The sequence below is a fragment of the Heteronotia binoei genome, chromosome 5 (genome assembly GCF_032191835.1).
Source record: "Heteronotia binoei isolate CCM8104 ecotype False Entrance Well chromosome 5, APGP_CSIRO_Hbin_v1, whole genome shotgun sequence".
In the NCBI taxonomy this organism is placed as follows: Eukaryota; Metazoa; Chordata; class Lepidosauria; order Squamata; family Gekkonidae; genus Heteronotia; species Heteronotia binoei.
Genome location: NC_083227.1, coordinates 108,690,963 through 108,713,640, shown reverse-complemented (window position 1 = coordinate 108,713,640; position 22,678 = coordinate 108,690,963). Strand labels below are relative to the sequence as shown.

Genomic DNA, 22,678 nt, shown 5'->3' with positions numbered 1-22,678 from the left:
GGTTGAATCAACCACTTCAGAAGCAGATTTGACACCAGTTTAATGGTCATTTGGGTTCTTTGCTCTACAGTACAACATACAAGGAGGTCCCTAAATTACCTTTAAACCCTTTTATAGGCTGCCATACAATCTATCCCCACCCCAAGTGGGAGTACATACAGCCGGGGCTGCGAGAACTGCACTGGCTACCAATAGTATACCGGATTTGCTACAAGGTGCTGTTTATCACCTTTAAAGCCCTATATGGCCGAGAACCTGTTTACCTTAGGGACCGTCTCTCCTCACATGTTCCCCAGAGGGTATTAGATCTGGGATACAAAATCTATTAGTGATCCCCAAGCCAAGGGAGGCAAGATTGAAGACAACCAGAGAGAGAACCTTCTCAATTGCTGCCCCCTCTTGGTGGAATCAGTTGCCGGAAGAAGTTAGGGCCTTGTGGGACCTCGACCAGTTCCACAGGACCTGTAAGACAACACCATTCCCACTGGCCTTTAATTGATCTTGAATGACTGATATGGTAATATGGAATGACACTATAATATACTGAACACCATAAGAAATGAAGCAATACCAAATGATATTAGCACCAGACTGTTTTAACTGTTTTATTTAAATTTAGGATGTACAGTATGTCACAGAAGTGAGTAAACCCCTCACTTTTTGTAAATATTTAAGTATATCTTTTCATGTGACAACACTGAAGAAATGACACTTGGCTACAATGTAAAGTAGTATACAGCTTGTATAACAGTGTAAATGTGCTGTCCCCTCAAAATTACGCAACACACAGTCATTAATGTCTAAACTGCTGGCAACAAAATTGAGTGCACCCCTAAGTGATAATGTCCAAATGGAGCCCAAGTAGATATTTTCCCTCCCTGGTGTCATGTGACTCATTAGTGGTACAAGGTATCAGGTGTGAAGGGGGAGCTGGTTAACGCTCTCACTCCCTCATACTGGTCACTGGAAGTTCCACATGGCACCTCATGGCAATGAACTCTCTGAGGATCTGAAAATATGAATTGTTGCTCTACATACATGGCCTAGGCTATAAGAAGATTGCCAAGACCCTGAAACTGAGCTGCAGCACGGTGGCCAAGACCAAATAGTGGTTTAACAGGACAGGTTCCACTCAGAACAGGCCTCGCCATGATCGACCAAAGAAGGTGAGTGCCCGTGCTCAGCGTCATATCCAGAGGTTGACTTTGGGAAATAGACGTATGAGTGCTACCAGCATTGCTACAGGGGTTAAATGGGGGGTGGTCAGCCTGTCAGTGCTCAGACCATACGCTGCACCAAATTGGTCTGCAGGGCTGTCGTCCCAGAAGGAAACCTCTTCTAAAGATGATGCACAAGAAAGCTCGCAAATGGTTTGCTGCAGACAAGCAGACCAAGGACACAGGAACCATGTCCTGTGGTCCGATGAGACTAAGAAAAACTTATTTGGTTCAGATGGTGTCAAGCGTGTGTGGTGGCAACCAGCTGAGGAGTAAAGACAAGTGTGTCTTGCCTACAGTCAAGCATGATGGTGGGAATGTCATGGTCTGGGGCTGTGTGAGTGCTGCCAGCACTGGGGAGGTACAGTTCATTGAGGGAACCATGAATGCCAACATGTACTGTGACATACTGAAGCAGAGCATGGTCCCCTCCCTCTGGAGACTGGGCTGCAGGACAGTATTCCAACATGATAACGACCCCAAACACACCTCCAAAACGACCACTGCCTTGCTAAAGAAGTTGAGGGTAAAGGTGATGGACTGGCCAGCATGTCTCCAGACCTAAACGGAAGGTGGAGGTGCGCAAGGTCTTTAACATCCGCCAACTACGTGACGTCGTCATGGAGGAGTGGAAGAGGACTCCAGTGGCAACCTGTGAAGCTCTGGTGAACTCTATGCCCAAGAGGGTTAAGGCAGTGCTGGAAAATAATGGCGGCCACACAAAATATTGACACTTTGCGCCCCATTTGGACATTATCACTTAGTTTAGACATTAATGGCTGTGTGTTGTGTAATTTTGAGGGGACAGCACATTTTCACTGTTATACAAGCTGTAGACTCACTACTTTACATTGTAGCCAAGTGTCATTTCTTCAGTGTTGTCACATGAAAAGATATATTTAAATATTTACAAAATGTGAGGGGGTGTACTCACTTCTGTGACATACTGTAAATAATGAGTGAATTGTTTGATTTTACTGTTGTGAGCTGCCCTGAGCCTGCTTCGGCGGGGAGGGCGGGATATAAATCCAATAAACCTTAAACCCTGAGGGTGAGAAAATGGAAAGGCATTAAAGGAAGCCTGGATGTTGACAGAGTAAAGCAAGTACTTAATGTAAGAGCCACATAGTACAAATGGCAGATGTTTGAGTATCACAAAAACATGAACAAATATTAGACATGCAGGGCTTTTTTGTAGAAAAAGCTCAGCAGGAACTCATTTGTGTATTAGATCACAGCCCCTGACCTCGCTATTGTTTCTACAAAAAAGCCAGCAGGAACTCATTTGTGCACCCTCTGATGCCAAACCAACCGGAACTGTGTTCATGTGCGTTCCTGCTCAAAAAAAACCCTGCAGACATGTCTTTCTTAAAACTCTTAATAGTTTATTTACACAGAAAGATAAAATACATATGTATACACTTGACAACATGACCATGCTAGAAAGAGACTAAGGGGAATGCTGTGCTGCCCTCTTCAATTCTTTCCCTCCCTCCAGTGCCTGCCTCGGCTCTTGTGCTCTCTTTCCCTGCTCTAGGTCTCTGGGCAACCTCTGCGGTAGAGAAGAGCTTGCAAGGCTACCTATTTTCCCTTCCTTCCCCATTTCACACATGGTGGAAATATTTGCCTACATATGGGCCAGACCTTGGAGGCTGACTGAGGTCCTGATGCTAAGCAAGCTTGCTTGAGAGTAAGCCTGCATTAAGTTCCTCCTTGACCTCTGGGAGCCACACAATATGTAAGAGCTGCATGTGGCTCCTGAGCCACAGTGAGGCCTGCTCTACAGTGGGTGGTATAATATTGCCCATTGTTTGCATAATTGAACTGTGTGGCCCTATCATGCTGGTTTCTAGCACAGTGAGGGCTTCTCACCTTGACATCCAGTTTGGTGGATGATGCAGTGGGTGATCTCATAATGCTCATTGTTTGCATCACTGAACTATGTGGTCCACCCATGCTAGCTTATAGCAGTGAGGACTGCTCGACTTGATACCTAGTTTGCTGGATGATGCAGTTGGTGATCTAATAATGCCAATTGCTTATCACTGAACTGTGTGGCTCTGCCATGCTGGCTTTTAGGATAGCAAAAGCTGCTCAGCTTGACATCCAGCTTGCTAGATGATGCAGTTGGCGATCTAATAATGTCCATTTTTTTTGGATCACTGACCTGTATAGCCCTACCACGTTGGATTATTGCACAGTGAGGGTTGCTCAGCTTGACATAGTTTCCTGGATGAAGCAGTGGGTGAACTAATAATGGCCGTTGTTTGTATCACCGAACTGTGTGACCCATACTGACTTGTAGCACAGTGAGGGCTGCTCAGCTTGACATCCAGCTTGCTGGATGGTACAGTTGGCGATCTAATAATGTCCATTTTTTGGCATCACTGACCTGTGCAGCCCTATCATGCTGGATTGTTGAACAGTGAGGGCTGCTCAGCTTGACAAAAAGTTTGCTGGATGATGCAGTAGGTAAACTAGCAATGCCCATTGTTTGCATCACTAAACTGTGTGGCTATACAGTGTTGGCTTGTATTACAGTTTGGACTGCTCAGCTTGACATCCAGTTTGGTGGATGATGCAGTTAGTGATCTAATAATGCCCATTGTTTGCATCACTGAACTGTGTGGCCCTATCATGCTGGCTTGCTGGATGCTGCAGTGGGACTAGTCCAACCCCTGCTCAATGCAGGATCAGCCTATAGTAGGAGTGGCCCATTTCTCCCTCCTTCCCCAATTCACATACACAGGAAATAGTCGCCTACATGTTCAGAGGCTGACTGAGGTCCTGATGCTAAGCAAGCTTACTTGAGAGTAAGCCTGCATTAAGAGTTCCTCAATCTCTGGGAGCCACACAATATATGTGAAGAGCCACATGTGGCTTTCGAGCCACAGTTTGGCTGTCCCTGGAGTAGAGTATCAATGAGCAAATAATATTAGAAATACAGAAGGTTCACTAAACCTGCCTTAAATATATTCTTTTGATAATAGATCTTTTTGTGTCTGAATCACAGCTGGCTGGTTCCTGGTTATTCTTATCAGTGGAAGACATAAAAATGCTGAAATAAAGAATTACATTTTGTTAATCAGCTTTATTCTTTTAGTGCTGCTGGCTTCTTAGAACAACAAATATCAATTTCTCTAATGTCTGGTCTAAAAGAAGCAACTTCAAAGAATGATGACAAGAGTTCAAACATATTGTAAGAATTTTAAGTATTTCCATCAGGGAAAAAATAAGGAAAAACAGCCCAGAGCCATTCCAGTACCCCGATTCTGAGGAGCAGCCATTTTGTATAACTCCAGAGGGATGGCTCTGCCATCACTTAGCAGAGTCCTCTGGCACTAACAGATATATTGTGATAGAGGCTTTCAGGAGCCAGGGCCATCTTCAGTGGATGCATAAAGGTGGCTTATTTTGCATCAGCTGCCTTGAGGATCTTTATGGACTGAACGGTGAAGTAGAAACCAAGCAAACAAACTAGCTTTAATCTTCATGTGAACTTAATTTTTTCTTAAGAGACAAACCAATGCCCAGAACTCAATAGCCCCAAATTTGGAAAAAATTCAGAAGTGGGTTTAAACATTCTTATGTTCTATCAATACTATGTTGAACCAAACCAGTCATTCATATTTAGTGTTAAGCTTTATCTGAAGGCTCTGGTTTGTCATTAAATGTCAAAATAAAGTTTTTATAAGAATTATTTTATTTACAGATAGTATATAGCCAGATAATCAGGGCTTTTTTTGAGCAGGAACACAGTTCCAGCTAGCTTGGTGTCAGAGGCTGTGACCTAATATGCAAATGAATCCCTGCTGGGCTTTTTCTATTAAAAAGTCCTGTGTGAAGCAATGGTGATGTCAGGGGGTGTGGCCTAATATGCAAATATGTTCCTGCTGGGCTTTTTCTACCAAAAAATAATCAATAAATACAAAATAGACAAAATAGCCACAGAAAGGATACCATGAACTAGTACTGTGAACCCTTAATTTGTCTTGTGCACATTAGCATGAGCCTAGCCATAAAAACGCCATGAGTCAGAAACACCAGAGTCAGAAATGACTGGTGCTTACCTTTTTAGTTTTTGTTTCCATGGCACAAATTCAATTCAAGGTGCTGGTTATGACCTTCAAAGCCTGTCACAGCCTGGAACTCACATGTCTAAAGGATTGTCTTCTGTGATATATTCCTGCGCACTAGATGTGATCTCCAGACTGCTACCTGCTACCCACTTAGGCTGGTCTACCTGGCACTGAGCAGAGCCTGGGTCTTTTCTATTGCATTTCCCGCTGTGTGGGATGAACTCCCTGAAGAAGTGACCCCCCCCCACCCTTGGAGAACTTCAGGCCACACTGCAAGCCTTGTTATTTGACCAGGGCTTTTGATGGGGTCTGATCAGCATGCACCTTTTGGGGAAGGGGACAGGAAGAAAGGTATTTGGGTTTTTATCTGGTTTTAATTTGAACAAAGAGGAAAGATATGGTACACAGTTTTGAATAAATAAACACACCGAAGTGTTGAATCAGAGCTAACAAAGTCCCAAAGTCATTTAGTCCAACCCTAGGGTTGTCAATCCCCAATTGGGGGAAGGAGATCCCCTGGTTTGGAGGCGCTCCCTCCCCACTTCAGGGTTATCAGAAAGTGGGGGGGGGGGGAGGAAATGTCCAGTGAGCATTTCATTATTCCCTTTGGAGACTGGTCTCCATAATGGAGAATCAATCTGTGGGCCTCTGGGGGGCTATTTTTTAAATCTAGAAACCCCAAATTTTCAGCATCGCATCCTATCCCCCCCCCCCAAGTTTCAAAAAGATTGGACAGGCTCAGCAGGGGGGTCTAATTCGATGAGCTCCCAAAGAAGGTGCGCCTATCTTCCATTATTTCCAATTGAAGGCAGACATTTAGAAGGAACATGGTCCCTTTAAATGTGATGGCCGGAACTCCCTTCAGAATTCAATTGTGTTTGTCTCAACCTTGCTTCAGGCTCTACCCTCAAAGTCCCCAGATATTTCCTGAGTCGGACCAGGCAACCTGGAGGTTCAGGAGCTGTGCTCTCATGAGCTCCTGCTGAATTCAAGCCCTGGTTAGTACAAAGGCAGACCTGCTCTCCTGAATGTCCCACAAATCAAAGAAGCTCATCTGGTGGGCACATAAGAGATGGCCTTTTCAGTGGCAGCCCCATGATTACAGAAAAACCTCCCAAGGGAAGTGCACCAGGACCCTCCATTGTCACTCTTCAGGAGGCAGTTAGACAGTTTTATTTAAGACTACTTTGACTTACTTAAAAAAAAAAGGGTAAAGGTAGTCCCCTGTGCAAGCACCAGTCATTTCTGACTCTGGGGTGACATCACATCACGTTTTCATGGCAGACTTTTTTCCTGTATAAAACAATTTTATTCCAGTAACATGGTAATAATCAATTCTTCACATTATTAATTATTTCTTTTTATCTATCCCATATATTACTTTTCTAATCCCCCCTCCCCCCGATACTTGACCTTCGCTGGTGATATATACTTAAAATACTAATATTTAAAGGTACTACTAATAAAACAAAAATTTCTGTTTGTTTTCTTTCTTTTAAGACTTAATCATTATCAAAAATTGTCCAATGTCCTTTTATTTTCCACTCTTTTTCTATATAACTTCTAAACGTCTTCCACTCCAACCTAAAAGTTTCTAGATCACAGTCTCTTAAAATTCTTGTCAATTTGTCCATTTCACTCCATGTTATAACTTTTAAAATCCAATCCCATTTCTCTGGTATTTTCTCTTGCTTCCACAATTGTGCATATAATGTCCTAGCAGCTGAGAGCAAGTACCAAATTATAGTTCTATCTTCTTTTGGAAATTTTTCCATATATAACCCCAACAGAAAAGTCTCTGCAACTTTCTTGATTTCATATCCCAAGATCCTAGATATTTCTTGTTGAATCATCTGCCAATAGTCCACCACATATGGTAAAAAGAACCTTCATGTTTTTTGCCCTTCCAACATCTATCTGGCATCTCATTGTTCATCTTTGCCAACTTTTTAGGAGTTATATACCATCTATACATCACTTTAAAACAGTTCTCTTTAATACTATGACATGTTGAAAGCTTTATAGAATTCTTCCAAAGATATTCCCAAGTTTCCATCTGTATTTCTTTATTTACATTAATTGCCCACTTAATCATTTGAGATTTCACTACTTCATCTTCTGTAGACCATTTTAAAAGCAGTTTGTATAGTTTTGAAATTTTTCATTATCTCCAAGCAGAACTATTTCCATTTCTGTTTGTTCTTTTCTTATTCCTTCAGTTTTGATATCTTTTTCCACTTTATTTGTTGCATTTGAAACCAGTCATATTTATTATTCAACTCTTTCACAGTTTTCAGCTCTATTTTACCACCTTGTATTTTTAATAGCTGATTATATGACAACCACTTTTCCTCACCCTCTTCAGCTGTTATTTTTATCACTTCTGCTGGCACTCTCCATAACGGAGACTTTTTAAATGGGGTGGTTTGCCATTGCCTTCCCCAGTCGTCTACACTTCCCCTCCAGCAAACTGGATACTTATTTTACCGACCTTGGAAGGATGGAAGGCTGAGTAAACCTTGAGCCGACTACCTGAACCCAGCTTCTGCCAGGATCAAACTCAGGTTGTGAGCAGAGCTTAGGACTGCAGTACTGCAGCTTTACCACTCTGCGCCATGGGGCTGCATTTGACTTACTTAGTTGTTATCTATTGGCAGTTCTAATTGAGATTTTAAATACGTTTTTGAATTGTTATTTTATTTATATTGTAAGCCTTCTTGAGTTCTGTAAGGTAGAAAGACAGCTAAGGTAATGTTTTAAATAAATCATCTGCATTATCAGCTACATTTGCAGTATGCTATAATCAGAAGAAGATGTTTGAGGCAGGACTGTCACAACTGAACCCATCTGTGGAGGAAAACGTTTCCCTCTCCTCATTGATCCAATGCTAAGATGCAAACAAGACTGGTCCATTGAGGTTTTCCAAGGGAACTTAAGTGGGGAGAGGACAGAATTCTTTTTGTTACCAAGACCAATCAAGAAAGTAAGGAACTATATATATTTTATGTTAAATAAAATGTTAAACCAAGAATCAGTATTTAACTTTTAATGTTGGTACTCTCTCCTATGCTTATCATAAAAGGAGCACCATGCTACCTGAAACTTCAGGTTTATTGTTTTTCATTTAATCAACACCAAAAAATGAGAAAACAAAGTTGTTTTTCTCAATAACAATGCATATGTCGTGTGTTACATTCTCTGCTGTGAAACTATACAGGTTAGTAAACTGAAATGCTCTAATTAACCACATCCTTTTCCCTTCTCTTTCCCCTGCATAACACTCAAAGTTTCTGAAATAACAGTACAATTCAGTCATTAGATGGAATAGTTTGTAACAGAGCCTTTGTCTGGCCTATGTGTGTCAGGTACTTTACACAGCAAATGATTTGCAAGCTCCCAGGCCTTGATAATTGCTCTTAAGTTCTGGTGACATCAGTGCAAAAATCAGGGCCAAAATATATGATAGGTAATAACACATGCAGTTGTTTTTACATCTGAGAGAGTGATAAGAACATAACATAAGAACATAAGAGAAGCCATGTTGGATCAGGCCAACGGCCCATCAAGTCCAACACTCTGTGTCACACAGTGGCAAAAAATGTTATATACACACATACACTGTGGCTAATAGCCACTGATGGACCTCTGCTCCATATTTTTATCTAAACCCCTCTTGAAGGTGGCTATACTTGTGGCCGCCACCACCTCCTGTGGCAGTGAATTCCACATGTAAATCACCCTTTGGGTGAAGAAGTACTTCCTTTTATCCGTTTTAACCTGTCTGCTCAGCAATTTCATCGAATGCCCACGAGTTCTTGTATTGTGAGAAAGGGAGAAAAGTACTTCTTTCTCTACTTTCTCCATTCCATGCATTATCTTGTAAACCTCTATCATGTCACCCCACAGTCGACGTTTCTCCAAGCTAAAGCGTCCCAAGCGTTTCAACCTTTCTTCATAGGGAAAGTGCTCCAGCCCTTTAATCATTCTAGTTGCCCTTCTCTGCACCTTCTCTAAAGCTATAATATCCTTTTTGAGGTGCGGCGACCAGAACTGCACACAGTACTCCAAATGAGACCGCACCATCGATTTATACAGGGGCATTATGATACTGGCTGATTTGTTTTCAATTCCCTTCCTAATAATTCCCAGCATGGCATTGGCCTTTTTTATTGCAAACACACACTGTCTTGACACTTTCAGTGAGTTATCTATCATGACCCCAAGATCTCTCTCTTGATCAGTCTCTGCCAGTTCACACCCCATCAACTTGTATTTGTAGCTGGGATTCTTAGCCCCAATGTGCATTACTTTGCACTTGGCCACATTGAACCGCATCTGCCACATTGACGCCCACTCACCCAGCCTCAACAGATCCCTTTGGAGTTCCTCACAATCCTCTCTGGTTCTCACCACCCTGAACAATTTAGTGTCATCCGCAAACTTGGCCACTTCACTGCTCACTCCCAACTCTAAATCATTTATGAACAAGTTAAAGAGCATGGGACCCAGTACCGAGCCCTGTGGCACCCCACTGCTTACCGTCCTCCACTGCGAAGACTGCCCATTTATACTCACTCTCTGCTTCCTATTACTCAGCCAGTTTTTGATCCACAAGAGGACCTGTCCTTTTACTCCATGATTCTCAAGCTTTCTAAGGAGCCTTTGATGAGGAACTTTATCAAAAGCTTTCTGGAAGTCAAGGTAAACAACATCTATCGGGTCTCCTTTGTCCACATGTTTGTTTACCCCCTCAAAGAAATGCAACAGGTTAGTGAGGCAAGATCTTCCCTTGCAGAACCCATGCTGAGTCTTCCTCAATAACCCGTGTTCATCAACGAGATAACGATAATTACGAGACCGAAAGGGTTCACTACCTCTTTTTCCTTACCTGATATTTCTGTGCTTGGGTTGCTTATTCTGGAAGAGGCGTTTCCTTTTTAGGAATAAAGTCATCAAGCTATAGTTTCATGTGTTAATATGTGCGCATAATGTGTAGCCTGACTCTTAGTTTCAGTAAAGGCAAGTGGATTTGAACTGGAATTGGGCACACGTGTCTCTGGACTGAAAGTCCAGCGTGCAGGATATACCTGTAACTCCAAAATGACATTCTGTTTCCTCAGATATTATAGGACATTTGCAAAAAACAGGAAGGGAGTTGACTGAACTTTCTAGAAACTCTACAATACCAAGAAACACATTCAGTCTGAACTGAAATTTCATACTGACGGTGTTCAACAGCATAAACTGGTGTGTGAAAAATACCCCAGAAGTGGGGAGACTTAGCCTTTTAGTTTCTGGTGGCAGCTCTTCAGAAAGCATGCTTATAAAGCAGAGACTCAGGTTATTGTTCGCCAAGCAGGAGAATTCTGCCTTGTACTATGGGCAGCAGTCAGAGCCACTGTTCATATGAAGAAAAGACTTGCAGGTCAACTTCATCACCTCTGTTGTTATGTTACTGGTATAGAGATTACACCTAGACTCAGGATCAAACTAGTCATTTTAAAGTAATTTAAAAACCTGCAAGAGCCTGATTGGGACCACAGTGCAGTGCTCTCCCCCTCCCCCCTTTTCAAGTGCCTAAATAGCTGCTGGGGGCACATTTTTGCACCTCCTAAGGCAGGGGAGAGGGGGGCAAGAGGGCTTCAGCTCACTGTGTTATGGCCGTCAAGGCATTTTAAAATGCCTTTGAAATTGTGTCATTGTTCTTATGGTGGTCATGAGGGTACCATCGGGTCTAGTTTTGCCCTCAGTTCCATGGAACTAGAGAAGCCACTTGGTGTAAAGCAGTATATAAGATGGCTTACAGATTTAAGAAAGCTACACCCAGGGAGTATATTCAGCATTAGTTGGCATTTATCACTGGTGTAACTGAAAATAAAGAGTGCAATTTCAATCCCCAAAACCTTCCAAAATTCAGAAGTAAGGCAGTAGATGTTTCAGGATCTAACCCTGAATCTTTCCTATTATTAAAAAAAAAAGAACATGAGAAAATTCTATAAAATTACTCAGTAGGCTTTGTCTGCATTTTTACATCATCTTCTATTTTCTTCAGAGCATCAGCCATCAAGTTGCAAGGTTTCTTGTGCTTCTGCCAGTGTTGCACCTGACACTCTCTACAAAGGGGAAAGCAATAAACATGAAGGGTTAGAAAAATACCTAAACATATTACTTGGGATTCAAATTAGAAGATGGAAGGACAAATCAGGAAGATGGGGACTCTCTGACCATTTAACAGCCCGCTATTCCACCTGGAGCTGCTGAATATACTGCAGGAGGGCTCCTGGAGTTCTAAGAAGGACCCTTCTATTCTTAAACACTTCATAGTCTGTTCAACAGATTGCTTCACTTTTGAGGAGTTCTGCTACGTTTTATATTAAACATATAGTAAGATCTTGCAGGTGGTGATGAACATTGTTGGATTTGTAAAGGGAAAATGGCACTAAGTTGATTGATTGCAAAGTATGGTAATACAAAGTGTACTAATGTAGATATAACCAATTCAAATCTTCTCTCACTCATAATCCTACTGAGTCTTAGACAAACCATTATCTTTGTCCTCCATTATGCAGATAATTACTAGGATAACTACAGGGCTGACTGACATCATGGATGTGAAATGATTTGAACTCTTAGGAAGGAAAACTACATAAATACCAAGTATTACTGTTAATACAGTATGCTTCTATTATTATGTGTGGACAAAACTCCCAGAGGAAATGAATTCCAAAATGAATACATGAGTTTTGGTGTATTCGAGCAGCAGTAATATTAGTTATAGGTTTGTATGAACCAGTATTTGTATCCAGTCAACCCAACCGTGAGGAGTCTGCATCAGCTGAAAAATAGTAGTGTTCTATAGAGTTTATGACAAAGGATTCAAATGAATGGCTTTCACATTCACAGGACAAGAGTCCCAAATTGTTACCAATGACTTGATGTTCTAGAGAGTGTACAAGATGACAACAGAAATTTGGTGTGCTGGGTGCACTTACCTTCTGCAGTACCATTCATTCTGGCAACGGGAACAACGTTTTGCTGCCTCAGAGCCGCACACTGCACACTTGGGTTTGTCTGGAATGAGGGTTTCTATTACATCCAGGTTGTATGTCTGTGCCCATCTTATTTAAGACAAAGCAGATTTTAAAAAGAGGCACAATAATAGACAATTATATTAACTACTCAATTTTTACCCTCTATTACATAATGGATGGAATTTTACATCACATACCAATATAATACCTAGTAATTGTTAAAGAAATTCTTAGCTAGTTAAGAAAACAAACATACTGAGTTAAAATAACATCGGAATGCCAGTTGCCCCAAGCCCTGCCCCCAACAGTGACCACTGGTGGCCAACCCTCTCCCTCTTCTGGAGGAAGAGTAGTTGGAGGGCCCTTGCAGGAGGGGAAGGAGAGGGATGGCTGCTGGCCACATGGCTGAACTCCAAGTGGTGAATTTGCTGCTTGGAGGTCAGGCATGCAGGTCACCAGTGCACCCTCTTGTAAAAACTATTTCAAGGGAAGGTTCCTAACATGATGACATCACTTCTTGTGACATCATTGCATTTGGGACATCCCTGCTGCCTCCAAGAATGCCCCCCAAAGTCTCCTGCTGGTGAAGAAGCAGGACCTGGCAACCCTAAAATAACAGCATATACACTTTATACCCATGGTCCCCAAGGGTACCACGATGCTCACCAACACCTTTCTGGGTGCCCACCAAGGGCCAAGGATCTTCACTATGTGACTCAAGTTAAGTGGACTGAGACTGAATCCTGCGAAGACAGAGGTCCTCTGTTTGGGCCGTCGTGGACCGGGGGGGGAAATCCCCCTGCCGACTTTGGACGGTGCGCCGCTGACGGCGGCGGACAGGGTCAAGAGCCTGGGGTGCTGTTGGAGCCGTCCCTAAAGATGGAGGCTCAGATAGCAACCACTGCCAAGTCCGCGTTCTTTCATCTTAGACGGGCAAGGCAGTTGGCCCCCTTCCTGGACCGCGACGACCTAGCAACAGTGATCCATGCTACGGTCACCTCAAGATTGGATTACTGCAATGCCCTCTACATGGGGCTGCCCCTGTGCCGGACCCGGAAATTGCAGCTGGTGCAGAATACCGCGGCCCGGCTGTTATTGGGCCTCCCAAGGTGGGGGCACATCCGGCCGGGCCTTCGGGCTCTGCACTGGCTTCCAATAACATACCGAGTCCGGTACAAGGTGCTGGTCATTACCTTTAAAGCCCTATATGGCCTGGGACCTGCCTACCTGAAGGACCGTCTCTCCCCACACGTTCCCCAGAGAGTACTGAGGTCTGGGACTCAAAACCTTCTCACCATCCCTGGGCCCAAGGAAGTCCGTCTCAAGACAACCAGAGACAGGGCCTTTTCTACAATGGCCCCCACATGGTGGAACCAGCTGCCGGAAGAGGTGAGGGCCCTGCGGGATCTTACTCAGTTCCGCAGGGCCTGTAAGACAACCCTCTTCCGGTTAGCCTATGCCGACTAGATAAATGTAGCTTATCAGATTTTAGTGAAATATACTGGATAGTTTTAATGTTAAGATTTTAAGGTTTTTAGGTTTTTTAAATCTTTTGACTTTTAAATGTATTAACTTTGTACCTTGTGTATTGTTTTGTCGTTTGCTGTGAGCCGCCCTGAGCCACTTTGTGGGAAGGGCGGGATATAAGTTATAGAATAAATAAAATAAATAAATAAATAAAGTTGCAGCAGCTATTTTGTGTCTGGCTCTGCTTCCTGTGACAGCCATTTTATGGCAGTCATTTGGTGGCTGTGCCCACCACATTATGTCAGAATTCCAAAGGTGCCCACAGGCTCAAAAAGTCTGGGGATCCCTGCTTTATACAACTGTAGGCTGTATATGAAAGGCATCAGAAAAAAAATGGTCTGTGCTTTAAGTGGCCTATAATATTGTCCTACAAAAGAAATCCTGGCAGCAGAAACTCTAGTGAAGCCTTACCTGCAAGCCTGGCTTCGTAGCTCCTCCTCTGAAGGGCTAAACATGTTGTTTACCTGATGCTTGGCAATTGCCTGCCATTTTCCAGAGTTCTCTTTGACAATGTGATCCCAGATTACAGGAACCTGTCAGAATAGCAAAGAATGAATGTTGTACCTCTCCTGTGCCACAGATCCCAGTTTAGTAGCAATTCCTAGTGTAGTACAAACACATCTGGAGATGATAAATGTTAACTTATATCAGGGGGGAAAAGTCAGTCACTTACTCTCAGCCTAACCCACCCCACAAGGTTGTTGCAAAGATAAAATGGAAAACACAAGGATGACGTAATCTACTTTGGGTCCCCATGGGGCAGAAAGATGGGGTGTAAACAAAGAAAGAAATGTCAGACATGCAGAACTGGTGTGCTTGACATCAGAAAATCCTCCATCTGGATGCACTAAAGTGACAACTCACATTTATGGCACTTCACACCTATGACATGTCTGCTTTTTATCACCCTCCGCTGTTGTTACAGCCCATTTAACAATACTAACAAACAAACACAGACCTCAATTTGTGATTCTTTTAATCTGCTAAAAACATTCCCATGACTCTACATACCAACTCACTGCCCACTTTATCTATATTTAAAGATGGCTTGCCATTCCAATTTTGTCTGATGAAGTCTGCTTAGAGCATACGAAAGCTTACATTCTGAATAAAACTTAGTTGGTCTTAAAGGTACCACTTATCTGATGCTTTGTTCTATTGCTTCAGACCAACACGGCTGCCCACTTGGATCTAACTCAGTAACTGTAAGATTAAGATAGATGCCAAGACATTTAGGGTTGATAAGTCTTTAAAAACTACCATGTGGTTTAGAGTTTACTTAAAATAGAACTTTCCTAATTTCTCTGAAAAACACCCAGGCATAGGCTTCCAAGTAAGAGGAAGTTCTGGCCAAAAGCAGCTGTGAATGATCAGGCTCCAAAGGGAAAGCTGCTGTTTCAAAAGAACTGTCACCCTTTTTGAGTAAAAATCGCAGCCTACAGACTGAGAGCAAGCTTTGCTCTGTGGAGAGCAAGAGGTGGAATAATTGCTTGGCAGGGAGACAATGGGTGAGTTCATTGCTTGCTGGGAATGCAATGTATTCCCAGCCAGTGCACTTTGCCAGTGCATGTATAAGATAGCTGAAGCTTGTTCCTCATTTTAGCATGCTAAATTTCAGTCAGTTGCCAATGTAAACTAATACAGAAATTGCAAGACTAGAAGTTACATTTCAGTTTATACAAACACACACAAAGTTGGTTCAACAATTTTTAGTGCACTCTGCCAGGCTTTCCATGATTAATTTTACATATAGAAGAAGAGGAGGAGGAGGAGATGATTGGATTTATACCCTGCCCTGAAGGAGTCTCAGAGCAGCTTACAATCTCCTTTCTCTTCCCCTTCCCACAACAGATACCCTGTGAGGTAGGTGAAGCTGAGAGAGCTCTAACAGACACTGCTCTTGAGAGGAACAGTATTGCAAGAACTTGTGACTGACTCAAGGTCATATCAGAGGGTGCATTTGGAGGAGTGGGGAATCAAACCCAGTTGTCCTAGATAAGAGTCCGCACACTTAACCACTACACCAAACTGGCTCAATTGCTCCCACATTGCTAGAGCTTTCACTGTCTTTCACCCCAATTAATGTGCCTCCTTTCTCTATGGCTTCCTATACATTTGCCTGCCCTGACCTGCATTGCCCAGGCTGGCCCAATCTGATCAGATCTAAGAAGTTAAGCAGGGTTGGCCCCAGTTAGTATTTGGATGGGAGATCACTAGGAAAGTCCAGGATCCCTGTGCAGGCTATGGCAAACCACCTCTGAACATCTCCTGTCTTGAAAACCCTATGGGGTTACCATAAGTCAGCTGCAACTTGACAGCACCTTCCACCGCCAAATGTTTGGTACAGATAATAAGGTTTGTACCTGCTGATAAATATAAAGATCTTCACCTACAGAACCTCTCAAATAATATAATTCTGATTCTATTAGGAATCTAATTTATCTAATTGCATATTTTAGACTTTTTTATTTACACAGAATGAGCTTCCATTGGCTATTATCATTAGAGTAGTGGAATTTTTAGCTGTAAGCTACAGCAAGCAGTTGTGGAATATCTATGCAAGAACCCTTAACAGGACATCTCTTCTCTCCTATATAATAATTCCATTAGCAGACTGGTCATGAATCAGATACTCTCCCTGCCTGTTGCGGCCTCTCAGAGGAAAGAAAGAAAGCCTTCCCTCGACTGGCTGAGAGCTCCTTCCTCTCCTCCTCGGGAAGGGAAATAGCCAGAGGCAGGAAGGAATACAGCGTCCTGGGGCATCAGAGCAGATACAGGGGAAGGGAAAGCCAGAGGGGCAGAGAGAGAGATAGAATGAATTCCTGTTTTCAAGTCTAACAATGTTATCAGAGAGAGAGTGTTGGTCCGAAAGGTATCACTAAAGGCCTTTGAGGGAGAACTTATTGGAGTCAGTCCTGACTAGGGCTGCCAGTTCCAAGTTGGTGGGAAATTCCTGGAGATTTTGTGGTGGAGTTTGAGGAGGGCAGGATTTGGGGAGGGGAGAGGCCTCAGCTGAATATAATGCCATAGTGTCCACTCTCCAAAGCAGTTATTTTCTCCAGGGAGAGAGAGATCTGTTGTCTGGAGTTCTGTTGTGACAACAAGAGGTCTTCAGGCTCCACCTGGAGGCTGGCTACCCTACGCCTGGCTTCTTGCTACTGTTAAGCAGCAGCAGCAGCACCCCCCCGCCCCCCATGACAGCCAGTGTGACATAGGACTTAGGGCTTCAGAACAGGGTCTACTTGACCAAGTTTCTTGCTGTGGAAGCTGACAGTGTGATTTTGGACCAGTCACAGACTTTCAGCCTAACCTACCTCACAGGGTTGTTGTGCAGATCAAAAGGGGGACAGGAGAATGATGTAATTTGCTTTGGTCTCCCCCCACTGTGGAGAAAGACTGTCCTGGTCCTAACTGTGGACAAAGGCTGTACTTTTCCTAGATAGAGGCTACAGGGAGTGGGAAGGAGATGGAAAGATGAAGTTAGATCAATTCCCCTACAGAAAATGGCTGCCTTGGGTGGGTGGGAAGACAGCAATAGAGGGCACTCACCCAGAGCCTCTTTCTAGAGCCCACTGTATTTTTCCTTATTTCCACATGTATAATTCTTATTAGTGAATACCTTTTTAAAAGTTCTTGCACAAACATTCCACCAAGTGATTTCTTGCAAAGTTCTTGCACAAACATTCCACCAAGTGATTTCTTGCAACTAACAGTTCCCCCTAGCATCTGATGACATAATAACAGATGCAAAAGGACTAGCTGGATTTTCTTAATATTTTTTTCTACAAATGTTACACATCCACACATCAATACTTACTAGGATTTAAGTCATAGCTGCCTTTGATATCTGATTGCTGTTGAGTCGAGGAGGCTGAAGTTGGTTCCTTATTTGTGAATTCAACCAAACACTGAAGAGAGTTTGAAAGTTCTGAACCCCAAAATAAAGTCTGGACCCCCCCTATATCATACACCCCCTTCTTCAGGGGACTCTGCCCTTCGAGAAGACATGTGATTTGGTTGAATTCACGAATAAAGAATGAATAAGAAATGAATAAGGATCTGTGAATAAGGAACCAACTTCAGCCTCCTGTTGAGTTGTCATTAGAAAAAAATGTAACTTTAAATCATCAGACTAGAGAGTTCACTAAATATGTCAACTATTTGTGTTCCTGCCTGAAAATGAGGTCTTCTGTATACTACAAAACCATGACCATGTCCAGTACTTGTTCATCTCAATTGCATTATGAATGCACTAAAATCAGCTAACGTTTGCATGTTGCATTCCCCTCTCAGTGCAAGAACTCTAAGCCAACCAGAACATGCAATAGCATAGTATGTTACCGATTCATTATATTCTTCTATTGGATCGACATCCTTAGTTCTAAATATGTACAGCTGACAATTTCTTAAGCCATACAGATGCCGCTTTATATAGGATGCTGATTAAAGAGCACAGTAAAAAGCTGATCTGGTGGCTGAGAATTGATTATAATCACACTGTCTGTTACACAGGTCTTATGATAACTGACGTTATACCAGTTTGGAAGCTTGACTATGCTCTGGTTACTGTGAATGAAACAAGAATTCTGCAGCTTGGGAGAGAAAGCTTCCAAAAACAGCAAAGAAGGGTGTGATGGAATTGTAGTGTTAGTTAGCTAGAATCTGAATCTTGTGTCATGGGGTTAGATAGACTGACTGAAGTCTTGCAAGATTTATTTTTCTTTTTTTAAAAAAACTAAAGTCCCTGTAGTGTGACTTAAATTTATAAATCAAGAGTGCATACTCAGGATCTCTAACATAAGAACATAAGAGAAGCCATGCTGGATCAGGCCAACGGCCCATCAAGTCCAACACTCTGTGTCACACAGTGGCAAAAAATTTTATATACACACATACACTGAAGAGAGTTTGAAAGTTCTGAACCCCAAAATAAAGTCTGGACCCCCCTATATCATACACCCCCTTCTTCAGGGGACTCTGCCCTTCGAGAAGACATGTGACCTCTGTTGTAGGACATTTTAAATCAATTATGTAAATATCTAGTGATCCCAGCCTCCCTATCATGGTTTGGATACTGGAAGGCCAGACATTAAGTTAATTATCAAGCATTTTTAGTTTAGGTGGGAGTGAGCAATATCACAGCAAAAGCTTCATATCAAGACAAGTATGTACCAGAGTTGCACATTCAAGATAAATGCTGTTTTAGTACCCTGCTTGCTGGGGGGGAAAGAGCCCCGTAGCGCAGAGTGTTAAAAATGCAGTACTGCAGTACTAAGCTCAGCCTTCCATCCTTCCGAGGTTGGTCAAATGAGTACCCAGCTTGCTGGGGGGAAAGTGTAGATGACTGGGGAAGGCAATGGCAAACCACCCCATAAAAAGTCTGCCATGAAAATGTTGTGAAAGCAACATCATCCCAGAGTCAGAAACAACTGGTGCTTGCACAGGGGACCTTTCCTTTTCTTTGCTGGGGGCAAAGTGTAGATGACTGGGGAAGGCAATGGCAAACCACCCCTTGAAAAATCTGCCAAGAAAACTGTAATGTACCAGTCTGAGAGACGCGAGTAGGGCAACATAGTTTATTGCATGGTACAAAACACGAGGTAAGAGAGCGAACACGCAGGCCGGGTCCCGCATATATACAACTCCGGAACTATTCTTCCTGCTGGCCAGTCCAATGCTGGCTCGCCATATTTCCCGCCACTCGCTGTGATTGGCTGATGTTTCGCGTCCATCGCGGAGGCACCTGGCTGTCACAGTTGCCTCCGCGGCTTTCGCGGACTAACGCTCTTTCGATGGTGCGATATAACGAAATGGTTGCGAGCGCCATACATTACACCCCTCCCCCTTTAGTTAGTAACATAATCCTGGAGGTAGGCGGGAGGCCAGCGCTCTCGAGTTGACCGCCGTGGGGTGGCTTGCGGAGTCGTGGTAGCTTCGGCCCCCGGAGTCCCCTCGGGAGCCGGAACATCCGGGGGCTGCGGGCCGAGTTCGGGGTTTTGGGTTGCCTCTGCTGGGGGAGACAGAGTTGTGGATGTCGGTAGGGTTGTAGGTGGCTCCTCGGGTCTGGCCGCTTCCCTTGCTTCCGTGGGTTCCTCGGGTAGGGTCCGGCGGCGCATCTGGTCGATGTGCCGGCGTAGGATCTGGCCACCCTCCGTGGATACTTCGTAGTGGCGGGAACCCACGACCCGTAGCACCCGCCCTGCCAACCACTCGGGTCCCGACGCGTAGTTGCGGGCGAACACTGGGTCCCCGGCAAAGAACCCCCTAGCTGCCTCGCGGACCTCTGGGGACCCTCGTATGTCAGAGGCTCGGTCGGGGTGTAGCCTGTCCAGCCTTGTGATGAGCTTGTGCCCCATGAGGAGTTCTGCTGGACTGACCCCCGTGACAGGGTTTGGGATGACCCTGTTGTCAAAGAGGAAGGCGGCTAGCCTATGGTCCCAATCGCCCTGCACGATCCTGCCCAGGGCCTCTTTGGTGGTGCGGACCATCCGCTCCGCCTGGCCGTTGGTGGCTGGGTGAAAGGGGGCCAACCTGATGTGCCTTATGAGGTACCTCTGGAGAAAAGCCTGGAACTCTCCCGAGGTGAAGGCGGCCCCGTTGTCAGAGACCAGGGTGTCAGGGATGCCGTGGGTGCACAGGACCCGGCGCAGGGCTCGGATGGCGGCTGCTGAGGAGGTGGACGCCACAGGGAGGACCTCTAGCCATTTTGTGTAGGCGTCCACAATTATTAGGAATATCTGCCCCTGGAACGGCCCCGCGAAGTCTATGTGGAGCCTGGACCATGGTTTCCTTGTGGTTTCCCACCGTGTGGCCGGGGCGCTGGGTGGGTCCGGCCGCGATTCCTGGCACGCACTGCACCTCCGGACCCAGTCCTCTATTTCCCCGTCCATTCCCGGCCACCACACATAGCTCCTGGCTAGGGCCTTCATCCTCACTATGCCCGGGTGTGTTTCATGTAGCGATTCCAGGACCCTTTTCTGAAGGGGGGGGGACCACCACCCGGCTCCCCCATAGCAGGCACCCCTTGTGGGCCGCAAGTTCCTCCCGCCTCATTTTGTACGGCTTGAACTCTCCCCCCATGTCCCTTTCTGGCCACCCCCTCACCACTCAGTCGAGCACCCTTGCTAGGGTTTTGTCTTTCCCTGTGGCCTTTGCCACTTCGGCAGCGTGGATGGGCTGGTCCGGGAGTGACTCTACTGACATCACCTGGTGTGCGGGGGCCGGGTCGGGTCCCGTGTCTGGGAGCGGTAAGCGGCTGAGTGCATCAGCGTGGCCCATCGCCTTGCCCGCCCTGTGTACCAATGTGTAGGTGTATGAATTTAGGAATTGGTTCCATCTCAGCACCCTTTGGGACAAGATTTGGGGGGTTTGGCGGTCTGGGGCCAGCAGACCCAACAGCGGCTTGTGGTCGGTCGCTATAGTGAACTTGCGCCCGTACAAATAATCGTTAAATTTGTGAACCCCCGCTACAATCGCCAGGGCTTCCTTGTCAATTTGAGCGTAATTACGCTCCGCCGACGTTAGGGTGCGGGAATAGTAAGCGACCGGCACCTCCCGGCCGTCCGATAGTTGGTGCCCCAGGACAGCTCCCACCCCGTACGGCGATGCATCGCATGCCAGGATGACCGGGAGGCGCTCGTCGAAGTGGTGGAGCACCGCGTTGGAGACCAGGACGTCCTTCACCGCCTGGAACGCAGCGGCTTGCTTCTTCCCCCACACCCAAGGAGCTTTTTTGTCCAGTAACCGGTGTAGGGGTTCCGCAATGGCCGCTTTGTGGGATATGAAAGTGTGGTAAAAGTTGAGCACCCCCAAGAAGCTCTGTAGCTCCGCTTTACACGTGGGGGCCGGGGCTTGGACGATGGCCCTGGTTTTCTCCTCGGTCGGGTGGATTCCCTCTGCGTCCACGGCGAATCCTAGGAACTCCACCCGGGGCACCCCCAGCAAACACTTCTCCCTCTTCACCTTTAGTCCAGCGGTTTGAAAACGACGGAGCACCTCCCTGAGACGGTTGCTGAACTCCTCAGGGTCCGGGGCGGCGATTAAAACGCCGTCGAAAAATGGCTGGACTCCTGGGATCCCTTTGAGGAGAGCGTCCATTATACTCTGGAAGATCCCCGGTGCCACGCTGACCCCGAACTGTAGCCGGTTCACCCTAAATGCCCCCCCATGGGTCACAATAGTCTGTGCCTCAGCTGTTTTGGTGTCCACTGGAAGCTGCTGGTAGGCTTGTGCCAAGTCCAGCTTCCCAAAAATCTTGGACCCCGCAAGAGCGGCCAGGACATGGCTGACTACCGGCACTGGGTAGGGGTTATCCTGGAGCGCCTTGTTGATTGTGCACTTATAGTCGGCACATATCCTCACGTCCCCATTCGGTTTGACCGGAGTCACTATGGGGGTTTCCCACATGGCGTAATCGACCGGCTCTAAGACCCCTTGTGCTACCAGGCGGTCCAACTCAGCCTCGATTTTGGGTTTTAGGGCGAAGGGGACCCTCCTTGCCTTCAGCCGGATCGGTCTGACCGTTGGGTCCAGCGGTAGGGAGATGGCCGGGCCCTTGTAGCTACCCAGCGACCCGTCAAAAACCTCAGGGAACTCTCTGCACACCTCCCCGAACCCGCCGGCTGTGGCCGTTTGTGACACCTCTACTCTGATTCCTAAGGGATCGAACCATGTGAGGCCCAACAGGGTGGCCAGCGGTCGCTTGACTACCAGAATATCTAGCGGGCCCTTGAAGGACCCTCGCTCCACGTGTACCCTTGCCCACCCCGCGATTTGGACCGGGTTTTTCTGAAAGTCCTGCAGTACAAAATCGGCCGGCCGCAGC

At 45.3% G+C, this 22,678-nt stretch overlaps 1 protein-coding gene across 1 annotated transcript in view; it reads right to left on the bottom strand.

Annotated features, from left to right (window-relative positions):
• Window positions 1-11,127: 11,127 nt before the first annotated feature.
• Window positions 11,128-22,678, bottom strand: part of ZMYND10 (zinc finger MYND-type containing 10) — a 28,864-nt gene continuing 17,313 nt past the window's right edge. Inside the window, exons 10-12 of the mRNA XM_060238303.1 lie at window positions 14,266-14,387; window positions 12,289-12,414; window positions 11,128-11,409 (exon numbers count right to left, since the gene is read on the bottom strand). Coding sequence (XP_060094286.1) covers window positions 11,298-11,409; window positions 12,289-12,414; window positions 14,266-14,387 — 360 coding nt within the window. The 3' untranslated portion in view covers window positions 11,128-11,297. The remainder of the gene's footprint in view (window positions 11,410-12,288; window positions 12,415-14,265; window positions 14,388-22,678) is intronic.